At 58.6% G+C, this 13,060-nt stretch overlaps 1 protein-coding gene across 1 annotated transcript in view; it reads left to right on the plus strand.

Moving 5' to 3' along the window:
• The first annotated feature begins 312 nt into the window (after window positions 1-312).
• The window catches only part of DOCK1 (dedicator of cytokinesis 1), a 288,779-nt gene continuing 276,031 nt past the window's right edge, over window positions 313-13,060 (plus strand). The window contains 1 exon segment of the mRNA XM_070432089.1: window positions 313-468. Coding sequence (XP_070288190.1) covers window positions 423-468 — 46 coding nt within the window. The 5' untranslated portion in view covers window positions 313-422.

Consider the following 13,060-nt stretch of genomic DNA (forward strand, 5'->3'; position numbering starts at 1 on the left):
GAACCCCCCCCCCCCCCCCACCCGGGGCTTAGCCTCTCTCCCTGGACATCCAGTCCCCAAGGAGTCACTGAATGGAGGAACCCACACCAGCACTAAAAAGGCGACGCCACTGCGGGGGCCGGCGTGCCCCTTTGGGGTGTCCATGGGCCCCGCCTGTGGAGGACGGGGTGGGGGCGCGCGGGTCCCCAGGGCGGGAGGCCGCGGGTCGGGGCGGAGGGCGGCGCGCAGCCCGGGGCTGTCCCGCCTCCCGCCGGCGCTCCCGGCCTTTCCCATCCGGCCCGCGACGCTCCGCCCGCCCCGTCCCACATGACACCGCCTCCGCCACAAACTTTTTCCTCCCCATCCTGCCGCCCGACAGGAATGGAAAATGGCCGCCTAGGCGCCGAGTTTCCTGCCCGAGCAGCGGCGGCGGCGGGGGCGCCATGACGCGCTGGGTGCCCACCAAGCGCGAGGAGAAGTACGGCGTCGGTGAGCAGGGCGCGCGGGGCCGGGGCGCGGGGGGGAGAGCAGGGGGGGCGGGGGGGGGGGGCCCGGGGCCGCGGCCGGAAAGGGCGCCGGGAGGGAGCGTGTGCGCCCCCTGCCCCGGCCCGCGCGCGCCCGGTCGCCGGGCTCTGCCCACTGGGACCCGGGGCGGCGCTGCCCCCGCGCCCCCGCGAGAGCCTGGGCGGGCCGGGCTGCGGGCACGCGGGGCGGGGGATGTTGTGTCATTTCCCGGGGGTCCCCTCCGACCGCCGGTGCTCGGGCCGGCGCCCCCGTGACCGAGCCTTCCAGCCGCGGGGCCGCCCCAAACTCGGGGTCCCGCTGCGCCCGGAGCCCGCGTCCTCGTTCGCCGCGCCTTCCCGCGTTGGGGTGAAGTTGTGCGCGGGGTCGGGGCGCCGGGGAACACGCTCAAGTGGCCGTGACCCGAGCGGAGCCCGCGCTCTCCCGCCGTGGGAAGTGGGGCGCGCCCCCCGGGCGGCCCCTCGTGCAGGACCCTGCAGGACCGACCCAGGCCGAGCGTGTCCGTGTCCGCCCGTGTCCGCGGGGCCGGGCCGGGGGGCGGCGCCACTGCTGTCGGTCACTTCCTGGGGGGGTGGGGGGAGTTGGCTGCAAGTTTACGTCCAGGACCCCCGCGAGCCTCCAGGGAGCCTGGCTTTCCTGGGTGGCCAACCAACTAGCGCCCCTGTGTGCCGGGCTGTCCTCCCAGGGGCCCGGGGCTGGGCTCCTGCCATCTCTGACTTGCCCTCTGGCCTCCAGTCTGGGGCGGCTGCTCCCTGGTCTCCATATCTTTCCTGCGGGTTTGGGTCTCCCTCTTCTCCTTCCTGTTAGGAGCCCCAAGAGCTCTGACCTATGGCCTCTGCCCTTGGCCTGGCCTCCCCTCCAGCGAGGTGGTGTCCTCCTCAGGTTCCCTGTCCTCCATCTTAGAGCCTTGACAGCCCAGCCCCCAGGAGTGTCTGGCCCTGGCCCACTGCTGGCCCCTTCCTCCTGACCCTCTGACCCTCTGACCCTCTGACCATAGGAAGCCTCATGCCTCTCCTGTCTGTGACCCATTGCTCAGCTCTGCTCCGTGTCTGGGGCTTGCAGTGGGGCCCCTTGGACAGTGGCGTGGGGGCGGGCCTGAGGCAGCCCCTGGTCACGCCGCTGTTCCACACCTGGAGCTGGGGGTGGGGCCCGCCTTGCTGCAGGACATGATGGCTGAGCCCCCTCCCACGCCTGCTGTAGAGATGGGAAAACTGAGGTTTGGACTCGTGCAGCGCCAGCGGCAGAGTGGGCGTCCTGGCTGGGCGCTGAGCCAGTAAGCAGCACCCCGGGCCCCTCCCGGGGTTCAGTCTGAGCACCTCCTGATAGAAACGTCCCCATGAGTCTGCTTGGGAAGAGGGAGGCTTGGGACAGAGACTCTGCCTGGGGCGGATGATGGCCAGGGGAGTGGCCGCCGTGAGCCTGCCTGGGTGATGTGTGAGGACAGAGCTGCGCACAAACCCACTGGGAACAGAGCACCCCCAGATGGAGGAGGAGCTGGGGCCCTGGGGGTGGGCAGGCAGGAGGCAAGCTGTGGGGCCCCTCTCCCAGGACCAGGTAGGGCCCCCAGGGCCAGGGCGGGGCAGGGTTGGCCCTCAGTCCTGTGCAGGGAACCGCGCCCTCCCATTGCACTGAGGCTCACCCACACTGGCACAGGAGGAATGGCTACACTCTGGATTTGAACCTGGCCTTGACCCTGGCTGGCGCTCAGGCCTGCCCCGTGTGCTCCTCAGCCAGGAGCTGGGGGACCTTCTCTTTGGGGCACCACGTTCTCAGACCCTTCATACCCTTCCTTGGCACTCAGGGGGATGGTGCCAGGGAGGGCGCTGTAGGTGTTGACAGCTGTGAGAAGCTTGACTGTCGTGTCCATAGATGACCAGAGGGAAGGTTTGCAGGTGGAGGGGACAGGGTCTCCTTGCTGGGGAGGCGGTTGTGGGTGAGAGCAGGGCTGTGTCCCTCTGCATCAAGTCTCACACCTTCCAGAACAGCGGTTCTCAACCTGTGGGTCGTGACCCCTTTGGGGGTTGAACAACCCTTTCACAGGGGTCGCCTAAGACCATCGGAAAACACATATATAATTACATATTGTTTTTGTGATGAATCACGATGCTATAATTATGTTCAATTTGTCACAATGAAATTGGGGGTCACCACAACATGAGGAACTGTGTTAAAGGGTCGCGGCGTTAGGAAGGTTGAGAACCACTGTTCCAGAAGCTTCCCTACCGTTTACTGTGGTGGCTTCTAACATTGCAGCTTTGGCTAACGCTTTGGTTTTAAGAAAACTCTGTGTTGGAAAGTTGCCAAAGAAAAGTATCCCCGATGGATTTTCCGGGCGGTTCTGGTTCCAGGGAGGGTGTGGATGGCTGTCAGGTGGAGGAGTGGGCTGTTCTGCCTGGTTGCACCTGGTGGAGGTGAGGGCTCACCTGCGTGGACGCCAGCACAACGCCCAGTCTCTGAAGGCGACTAGAGGCCCCTGTCAGGGGGCACCCCAGGCCTGGGGCTCCGCTTCTGTGCAGAGCTCTGTGCGGAGCGCAGGGAGGGGGGCGGATGCGCCCGTGTTGGGAGGTGGGGCTGGGGGCTCCCTCTGGTTCTCCTGGAGGCCCTGAGGGACAGACGTAAGTCCCGATGGAGGATTCCGGCCCAGGAGCTCCCTGGCTGCGGCAGCCTAAGGGAAAAGTACTGGCCACCTCCCTTACCCACCGCAGCCGGGCTGCGTGGCCCGGCCGGGGCCTGGTGAGCCTGAGCGTGGGCCACGCTTCCACCCTGGCCACTGGCTTGGCGGATGAGTGAATCACGAGGGGAAAGAAAATGATAAAACTCCATCTCATTTGGAAACATGAATCACAGCTCATTGTTTGCAAGGGCTCGGACTCTGTTAGAGGCATTGTCTGTAGATGAGACACTTGAGTTATTTATTTGGTAAGATCGGGGAAGGAGGACGTAGCTGATCCGTTGCTTCCGCAGGAAATGCTGGTCCCTCGTCCCGCCCCGCATTCCCCCATCATTCCAGGGGGGGTTCCCCCTGAGATTGACCAGTCTTTGAGTTTCTCGCCTTGGGCTTGAGTTTGGAGGGTCAGTTTAGGGATCTGGCTCATTAGCACAGGCGTGAACTTTGACCTAGCGGTGGCTGGGCTAGAGGAACTTTCCCACCCTCTCCCCTCCCCCCAGGCAGGCAGGGTCTTCTGTCCCAACACCAATATAGTGATGCTCATGTGGATCCTAAGATTGGGTAGGAATTTGCAGCATGTCTTCCAGTCACACCTGAGGCTGGCGTGGGGGGCAGCGCCCTCCGGATGTCGGAGCCCTTATCCCCAGAACCTGGGGATGTGTGAGTGACACGGCGGGGGGGCTTTGCAGATGATGGAGGTTATGCACCTGAGACATGGAGGTGATCCTGCAGGAGTCACACGGGCCCCATAAGCCTGGGACTCCTCTCCCTGTCACGGAAGGGGGGCCCAGAAGAAAGGTGCACGCGCATCCGAGAGGTGCTGAGCCTGGCTAGGGCTCAGGGAGCAGTTGCTGGCCCTGAGGGTTAGGGGCTCCCTTGCAAGGACCAGAGAGACGCCCCTGGGAGCTGAGGCGACCCCCAGCTGGTAGCCAGCAGGGAAGCAGGAGCTCAGTGCTCCAATCCCGGCCCGGTTCTGCCTGGAAACAGATGCACCCAGAGCCGCCCAGCCTGCGCACACCTTGACGCAGACCCGGGCCCAGGTGTCTGGTGGAGAGCGGAGCTAGTGAGGGCGGATCGAGGCGGCTCAGGTGTGGCAGTCTGTCCTGGCGGCCGTAGGAAAGGGACAGGTGTGTGGAGAGCAGTGTGGCCAGGAGTGGTTCTTCCCCAGCCTTGAGCTTCGTCATGAAGCAGATCGGCGGCCGGGAGCCCAGTGTGCGTGTTCCGCCCTGGCCCTTCCACGCAGAGCTGTCACGGGCACCCCGACACCGTCACTCCCCGCTCTGAGTGACCCTGGAGCAGGTGACTCACGCCTTCTTAGCTTCGGTTTCCTTGTCTGGAAAGTGGAGCGAAACCTGTGGATGGAAACCAGCGAGGATCCCTGGAGATGAAGCAGGCAGAGCGCCGAGCGGTTTTTGAGATCAGCGCGGAGCGGCGCATCATTAATTTCTTACTTAATAAAGCACAGCTTAGAAATGTGGCGACAAGTGACTTCCTGTTTGGATTTCCGTCCCCGGCGCTGAGAGAGTGCCTTTGTTCAGAAGTTGACTTCTCAATGGTGTGCTTTGCCCTGTGTTTGGGGGAAGTGACATTTGCCTGGCGATGGGAGGATGACTTCAGTGTATTTGGATTAGCCCTGAGTGACGATAACTGCTGGGAATAGTGTGACACCCAGTACGTCGGGGAGCGTGGGAGCTGCAGGGAGATCTCTTTTGTTATCCAGAGCAGCAAGCACGCTGCTACTTTGGGGAGGAAAATTAGATTGCATCCTAAGTAAATAGAAATGCCGACATTTTCGTGCACTGCAGTTGCAGGAAAAACCGAATTAGGGCCTATTATATTTCTACAAACCGGATTTTACTTTGGAGACATTATAAAAAATTTAAAATTTATTGTGCCAGTGTTTGCCTAGAACAGCAGTTCTCAACCTGTGGGTCGCGACCCCTTTGGCGATCGCACGACCCTTTCACAGGGGTCGCCTAAGACCATCCTGCATATCAGATATTTACATTACGATTCATAACAATAGCAACATTGCAGTTATCAAGTAGCAACGAAAATAATTTTATGGTTGGGGTCACGACATAAGGAACTGTATTTAAAGGGCCAGAAGGTTGAGAACCACTGGCCTAGACAGTGGTCGACAAACTCAATCAGCAGAGCCAAATATCAACAGTACAACGATTGAAATTTCTTTTGAGAGCCAAATTTTTTAAACTTAAACTATATAGGTAGTTACATTGTTATTAACTTAATTAGGGTACTCCTAAGGCTTAGGGAGAGCCACACTCAAGGGGCCAAAGAGCTGCATGTGGCTCGCGAGCCGCAGTTTGCCGACTATGGGCCTAGAACATCAGACATCTTATCGGGATTGTCTTAGTGTGGGACTAGCTCTTTCTCTTATTCTCCGGTCACCCCTGAGGATGCAGGTGGTGAAAGCATGGAGAGAGGGCAGGGCAGCTGGCGAGGCCTTTGCCGGGTACATCGGGGACTGCAAGGGTGTCAGTGCCCTAGCACGTGGTGTGCCCTCCCTTCCTTCCTTCCTTCCTCTCTCTCTCTCTCTCTCTCTCATTTAACTGTGTATTTTCAGGTAATTGTAGTTGTAGGAAATAATACCAAGACCCCATGTACCCGTCACCAGTGTCCCCAAGGTTGTGTGTTGCACATCGAGTTCACTATGAGAACCAGGATGTTGACATGGATACATGGATAAGAGCATCTCCATCCCCCGGGGACCCTTCCTGTTGCCCCTTTGGAGCCACACCCCCTGCCCCCCACATGCCCCCTGGCAAACATTCACGGGTTCTCCGTTTCTGTAATTTTGTCATTTCAACACTGTTCCATGAAGAGGACCGCATGGTAGGTGACCTGTTTGGGTTGCCTTCTTTTTACCGCCAATCAGCATTAGTCTCTGGATTCTCAACAGCCTGTTGTACGAATGGATACCATGGTCCTTTGCATTCATGAGGGGTCTGTGGTGTGGCCGGACCACTCACCCGGAAGGACAGCGGGTTTGGCGAGCACTAATAAAGCTGCTACGAACGTTCACGTGCGGGATTTCGTGTGACCGTAAGCCTTCCTCTGCTGGGCTCCACGCCCGGGAGCGCACACGCCGTGTCCTGTGGCCGTGGCATGCTTAGCTGTTTAAGAAACTGCCGGGCTTTTCCAGAGCGGCCGTCCCGTTCCGCATTCCCAGCAGCCACGTACCTGCCACCTCAGCAGCGTTTGGTGTGTCCCGGTGGTCTTGCTCAGCTCGCCCGGGAGGCGTGCATGGTGTCGCTGTGGCTTGGATTTGCAGCCCATCCTTGAAGGGCATCTTGGTTTAGTTTGGGAGGTGACCCCTCGGGCAGGTGCCTGTGCCGTGGGGCCAGAGAAGGCTGCTGGTGGAGGTGGTGCTGGCGGGAGGGGCCGCAGGATCAGGGCCGCCGAGCGGTGAAATTGTCCACTTTGTTCACGGAAGGGCCCGGAGTCCAGTGTGAAGAGCAGAGAATGGAGCGGCGGCTGGTCGGCAGGTCCAGCGGGGAGAGAAGCCTGCTTTCCAGGCCAGCGGGGGACTTTCCCACGCATTCGGTCCCGAGAAGGGCTTCAGAGAGTTCAGCCGGGAGGCGGGGACCCGGCCAGCGGCAGGAGTTTGAGTGTCAGCCCTGACTCGGTGGTCACTTCTCATTCGTGGGACCTGGTGCCCGTTTTTGAACCTCTCCAGCTCCAGCTTCCACCTTTGCTGATGGGATGCTAATGAGGCTCCTGTCTCAGAGGCCAGGCTGATGGGAGCCAGTGGTTCTCAACCTTCCTAATGCCGAGACCCTTTCATACAGTTCCTCATGTTGTGGTGACCCCCAATTTCATTGTTACAAATTGAACATAATTAAAGCATAGTGATTAATCACAAAAGCAATATGTAATTATATATGTGTTTTCCGATGGTCTTAGGCAGGGGTCCTCAAACTTTTTAAACGGGGCCAGTTCACTGTCCCTCAGACCGTTGGAGGGCTGGACTATTGTTTAAAAAAAAAACTAGTCGGCTGCTAAGCAACAGGCAGCGGCAGCAAAAACACCCGGCGGGCCGGATAAATGTTTTCGGCGGGCCGTAGTTTGAGGACCCCTGGACTCTTAGGTGACCCCTGTGAAAGGGTCATTTGACCCCCAAAGGGATCTCGACCCACAGGTTGAGAACCGCTGCTATAGGCAGTTTGGGAAATTCCTTATGCAGAGACCAGTAGAATGTTTTCTAAGTTTGCTTTTGTTAATGTGGTGGGAAGCACTCCAGGAAGGTCCTTCAGACCCAGGTGTGAAGTATGTGTGTTCTTTTGCTGCTTTAAGGACCACAGACTGGGGGCCTGAGCGGCAGGAATTCTTTCTTCTCACAGTCAGAGGCTGGAAATCCGAGATCCAGGTGTTGGCAGGGTGGGTTTCCCAGGAGGCCTCTCCTCTGGACTTGCAGTGGGCTGTTCTCACTGGTTGTCCCTCTGGGTGTGTCTGTCCTGATCTCTTCTTGTAAGGACCTCAGTCCTATTGGGTCAGGGCCCAGCCTGTGAATCCGTTTCCCTTTAACCTCTTAAAAAACAGAAGAGCAGTGTTTTAATTGGGCATTCAGTTCCAGTGGCAGAATTATGGGAAAACAGAATTGTGATGAAACGTCGAACATGATCACAGTGAAATGGGGTCATTCTCCAGACCCCCCAAAGCTAGGTCGTTGTCAAGGAGATTCACTCCTAGCCCCACGGAACAGTGAGTGACATGCGACTAAACCAACAGGTGTCTCTTGGCAACATTATCTCTGCAGTGCCATTGCAGTTACTAGAAAAATCTGAATTTTGAGTACCTCTTATAAAGGCAACAGACACACACTTTGATCCTAAGGTGTTTATGTTTTTGCTGTGTTTAATACAGATTCTCTCCCATGCCTGTGTTGGTGTGTGTAGTCTGAATGCTTAACTGTGCTCTGAGCCCACGAGTGGAAAACGCTTTTCATTGTACATAAGTCTCTTTACTCAGGTGGTTTCTCCTCACGTTTTCTGGAAGTTTCTATTATTCCACTTCGACTACATGCCCTTGAGCTGCGGCAGACTGAATTCAAATGCCAGAAATGTTAGCATTTGCCGTTAGGTATCTGCAAGGGTAGAAAGCAGGAATTCCTGCGATTTAAGTTTGTTATTATTTTTATTTATTAAACTTTTACTTAATCACTTCTTTGAAGACTCTCTCCAAATACTGCCACCTTCCGAGGTGCTGGGGTTAGAACGGCAACCTTTGTGTTTGGGGGCACGACTCGGCCCATAACATTCTGATCATCTCGATGTAAAGCTTTTCCTCCCAATTTCCTGGGTGATGTTTTCTGTCAGGTGGCAGGTCCCCAGTGCGTTGGGGACACCTGGGAGGTCAGAGGTGGGAGCTGGCAGTGTAGAGCCCACTTCCGTCCCCAGGCTGATGGAATCTAACCTAAGGACTCGCGTTGGTTTCTGTGTCGAAACCTGGACATTCCTTGTGATCGGATGGTGACGGACCGGACGGCCAGGGGTTGGCTGGAGGCCCGGACAGGAAGTTGCAGCGATTCCTAGGAGAAGGCTCAACCTTGACCTGCGTGCCGGTGGGCGCTGCATGTGTGTACACACAGCCACTCTCTGCCCCCAAAAGGCAGTCGGCTTCGTCCTCGAGAGATGGCTGTCGGCTTGTTAAATTCTCACCTGGGTGCCTTGGCGAGAGACTATGTGGAAGATGCCAGAAGGCCACGGGTTCGGAGGCTGGGATCTCGGCGCCATCCCCTTGCTGCCAAGTGGTTGGGGCGAGTGGTTTCCCTGAAGCCTTCTTCTTCAGAAAATCGGTGACGACACCCGCCTTGTTGGGCAGGTCTGGGGACAAAGAGAGATCGCCGAGCCCACGCCGGGCCCCGCTCTGTGCTTGGAAATGTCAGTTTCCTTCCTTCTGTACTGATTGTAGGAGGAGACTTGTGCTGCCCGAGGAGCCTGAATCTCTAGCTGCGTCATCCTCTCCCCGACCCCCAGGCTCCCTCTGGGACTAAGTCACTGGGGCCTTGTTGCTGGGCAGCCCTGCTGTGGAACTTGGAGGGTCCGTGGAGATGTTCATCGCTTTCCTAGAATTTTAACGTTCCATCGGAGGCCAGGGTTCCGAAGGGGGCAGGTCCCTGAAGCTCCCCTGGGTAAATCTCTCATCAGAAACGTCACCCTGAGTCGCCGGGGGGTGCAGTGCCGCTGCTCTGCCTCGGGAGTGCGATAGAAGATATATTTGCCGTCTGGAGCGATGTTGTTTAATTTCCTTGGACACGTTAGGTCTGCTTTCATGTGTGAGCGTGATGGTCGCGATTTCCTTTCTGAGCTAGGGCTGGCTGCTGGGGGTGCGCCCATCCTCCTGCTCACATTCTGTGCCCAGAGCGCCGTGCCCGGCCAGATCTAGCACACCTGGGGCTCCTCACGGAGAGGAGGGTGGGCATCAGCTCCCCGTGCCCCTGTCTGGCTCACTTCCCCTGGTCGGGCCGAGTCCTGAGGGACCCTTAGCCCTGGAGGCCGTGAGCACAGGGATGCAGGTTCCCGCACCTGCTAGTCCCGGGAGTCCCCTGGCAGCACAGATGTCCAGACCCCTGGGGCCACGTGGCGAGATGGGAGTGAGGACAGACGGTGCGTAGGTGTCCTGTGAGGTCAGATGTTCCTCACTGTGTCCTTAGCCCAGAGGGGCTCCTGGGGGTGGGCCGTGGAGCTGGGAGCATTGGGAGGGCCGCTCTCCGACGGCCTCCCCCACCTGTGGCTGCCAGTGGGATCCTGTGGTCCTAAATGGTCACAGCCCCCAGACCTCACTCCTGTTCTGTTGGAGTCTCCTGGGCTTGGAAGGTGGTGCGCTTGCTCTGAAGCCTGGGGTGGGAGCCAGAATGCCTGGAATCACCTGGAATCCGGCCTGGGGGGCACTTACCTACCTTCCCGGCCAGGACCCTTCCCTGGAGGCGGGAGCCAGGTCCTGTCTGCTGATGGATGCGGAAGCGCCCTCAGGACAGGGCTGCCCATCCCCAGTTACCAGCATGGCTCACTCTGCTGCTGCTCACTTGCCAGGGAGAAAGTTTGCAGCTTCTGGGGATGGCGTGAACGGCTTTTTAATGGAAAGGGCAGTGCGGCATATGTGCTCTGCTCCTCCTACAGTTGTGTGATGTTTATTGTATTTGTTATACACAAGTTGTCTCGTAATTGATTAACACTGAGCAGACGAGCCTCCCGCATGAGCAGGGAACCTGGGCAGTTCACCTACGAGAAGGTGAATGGTGATGAAGGTTGTAAGCGTGACTCAGCTTCCCTGACACCTGAGATTGTCCTGGGCCACAGAGAAATGAGAGATAAAGGGAAACTGAGCCTTTAGATAACGCCTTCCCTCCCCCCCCCGCCCTCCCTCTTCCTTCTGATTTGCTCCCAGCTTCCTTCTTAGACACTGGGGATCCCAAACCATGGAGCTTATTATACTATTCTGGTAGAAGGTCAGCAGTCCTTCAGAATTCAGGTTTGTCTCAAATTGGAGAGAAAGTGGGGGCCCTCACAGGGGCTCACGTGTGGAACACCCTGACCCCCTGCAAACCCCATCGTCCCGGTAGCTGTGGTGAGCGCACGGGGTCCTGGGCCTGAGGACAGTGACCGGGAATCAGCCTCATCTTCACTCAGGCTCCTTTCCAGCCGGAAATGCTAAGGAAATGCTAAGGTTTGGGAGCGTCGGGGTTTGCAGGGATGTGGATCTGGTTGAGTTTTTCACGCTCATCCAACAGGTCCAGTGTGCTTCTGAGCGGCTCAGCCATCCCGGGCCCTGCTTTCTGATCAGATTCCTCAGACTGTGGTGACCGCCGGGGTCTGGGGAACCCTTTGTAGAGTCCTCCTGACCTGGCCCCATTTCCGGCCCCGCTCCTGTCCACTGAGCGCCCGGCGGGCCCCAGGTCACCGTCTGTGATTCCCCTCTCTGCCTGGGCTTCTAGGGCTTGTGCCTCGCCCGCCCCCACCATCGCTGGCCTCATCCCCTGACCCTCCTGACCCTTCCTTCCCGAAGAGACCGCCCCTTGTTCCCAGCCCGGGTTATGGGGACAGGTGTGTGTGTGCGTGTGTGTGTGTGTGTGTGTGAGAGAGAGAGAGAGAGAGAGAGAGAGAAAGAGAGAGAGAGCACACGCAAGCATGTTAAGGGCCCAGCAGCAATGGCCCTGAGTGCCTGGGAGTGTTGAGGCAAGAGGGTGGATGGGGGAGGGGAGGGAGTAGAGAGAGCACAGGAGGGGGTCAGGATTGAGGGGACCAGGGGCCTCCCTCTCGACCCCCCTTAACCCCTAGGAGCTCACAGCACTGTGATTTCCCTTCTTAATTTCTTAACCTGGAGTCCCTAAAGCAGACCCTGGGCTGATGGAGCTGTGCGGGGCCAGGAGGGTGTGTGGTCAGTGGTCGGTGGCTCCTAGCAAGGGGCCAGCTCTGCCTGGTAGCCTGCTGCCCTGGAGGTGCCTTGTGTGAGGCTCAGTGCCTTGTCCTCCAAATGGTCAGGATCGCTGCCAGGAAGGAACTTGCCCTGGAGGCTGCCTGGGAGCAGCCAGGACCGTGTGCCAGGCTGCGCTGCACGGGGTGTGGGTGGGGTGTCTGACCTGCGTATGATTGACATTCTGCATGGGATCATTTGGGGTCCTGAGGGGCTGTCGGTGCATTGTGGGTGCTTAGCAGCATCCCTGGCATCCACACCCTCGATCCCAGGCCCGGGTCAGGGAGCAGAGCAAGGAGCACGCCCAGCCCTGACCCCCAGTGGGACGACCCCAGGGAGCTCTGACTTTGCCGCGTCCCTGATGGCAGGAGGGCCCCCGAGAACCACCTCTGCAGAGTGCGGGGCGCAGCCTCACTGGGCATGGGGCCAGAAGGTTGGGGGGCCACTTCAAAGGGTCCCCAAGCCACTAGCGGCTGCCATACTCTTGGCTGCTCACTCTTCTTGCTTTGACCACATTAGAGAAGCGAAAGAAACCTGCAGGGCTTGATTCCTGAAGGCGGTGGTGGATGAGAGGGTTGGGAGGAGGTGGCCAGGAAGCCCGATGGGTGGCGCGGGCGCCTTGGCTTTGGTGTCTGGGCGGCTGTGGGTCAGCCGGTTCGGAGAGGTCAGGTCCTAGGAAGGATGCACAGGGTACCGGGGAATCATGGACCACCCCCAGGATGTGGTCTGAGAAGCCACGTTCCGGCCGCCGCCACACGTGAGAAACACAGGGACTCACGCTTTTGCTCTTGGAGTTTTATATGCTGCCATAAAGGCGGTTATGAAGCCTCCTTCCCCCCTTTCTAAAATAACACTTTATTTTCCTCAGTGTAATTGACTTTTCCGGGGGCCAACCTTGATTTAGCCGGAGGGGAATGTGATTATTTTCCTTTCAAGTTGCTCTGCTTCTATTCACTTCCCAAGATTTACTTTCAAGTCCTCCATTTTTCAAAGGCGGGAGGGACCGCGTCTCAGTCCTTTGGGCGCCGTGGCCAGGCTGCCAGGTTTCCTCAGATTGCTTTTTGGGGCTGTTGCTTCCGGGATCCGCTTGGAGAAGCCAAGGGGAGGATGAGGGGGGACGGAAACCCACACCGGGGACGCCGGCCTGCAGGAGGTGTGGGACTCCGTCCAGCTGACCTGCCTCGGTGACAGCAGGTGGCATGTTCATACGCAGACGCTGAGGCACTCTGCTTGCGTGTCCTGGCAGGCCCCAGTGCCCTTGCGTGTGCTCTCTGCCTGCCTGGACACACCCTTCATTCACCTCCCGCCTTCTCGCTTTTCCAAGCTCAGTTCTGCTGCCTCCTGCACGCCCCTACTAGGAATGGAACCCGCAACCCAGACATGTGCCTTGACTGGGAGTTGAACTGTGACCTCCTGGCTCCTAGGTTGATGCTCAGCTCCTGAGCCGTGCTGGCC

The sequence above is a fragment of the Myotis yumanensis genome, unplaced genomic scaffold, assembly GCF_028538775.1.
Source record: "Myotis yumanensis isolate MYYU_CA2020_CCGP unplaced genomic scaffold, mMyoYum1.0.hap1 SCAF_13, whole genome shotgun sequence".
Classification (NCBI taxonomy): domain Eukaryota; kingdom Metazoa; phylum Chordata; class Mammalia; order Chiroptera; family Vespertilionidae; genus Myotis; species Myotis yumanensis.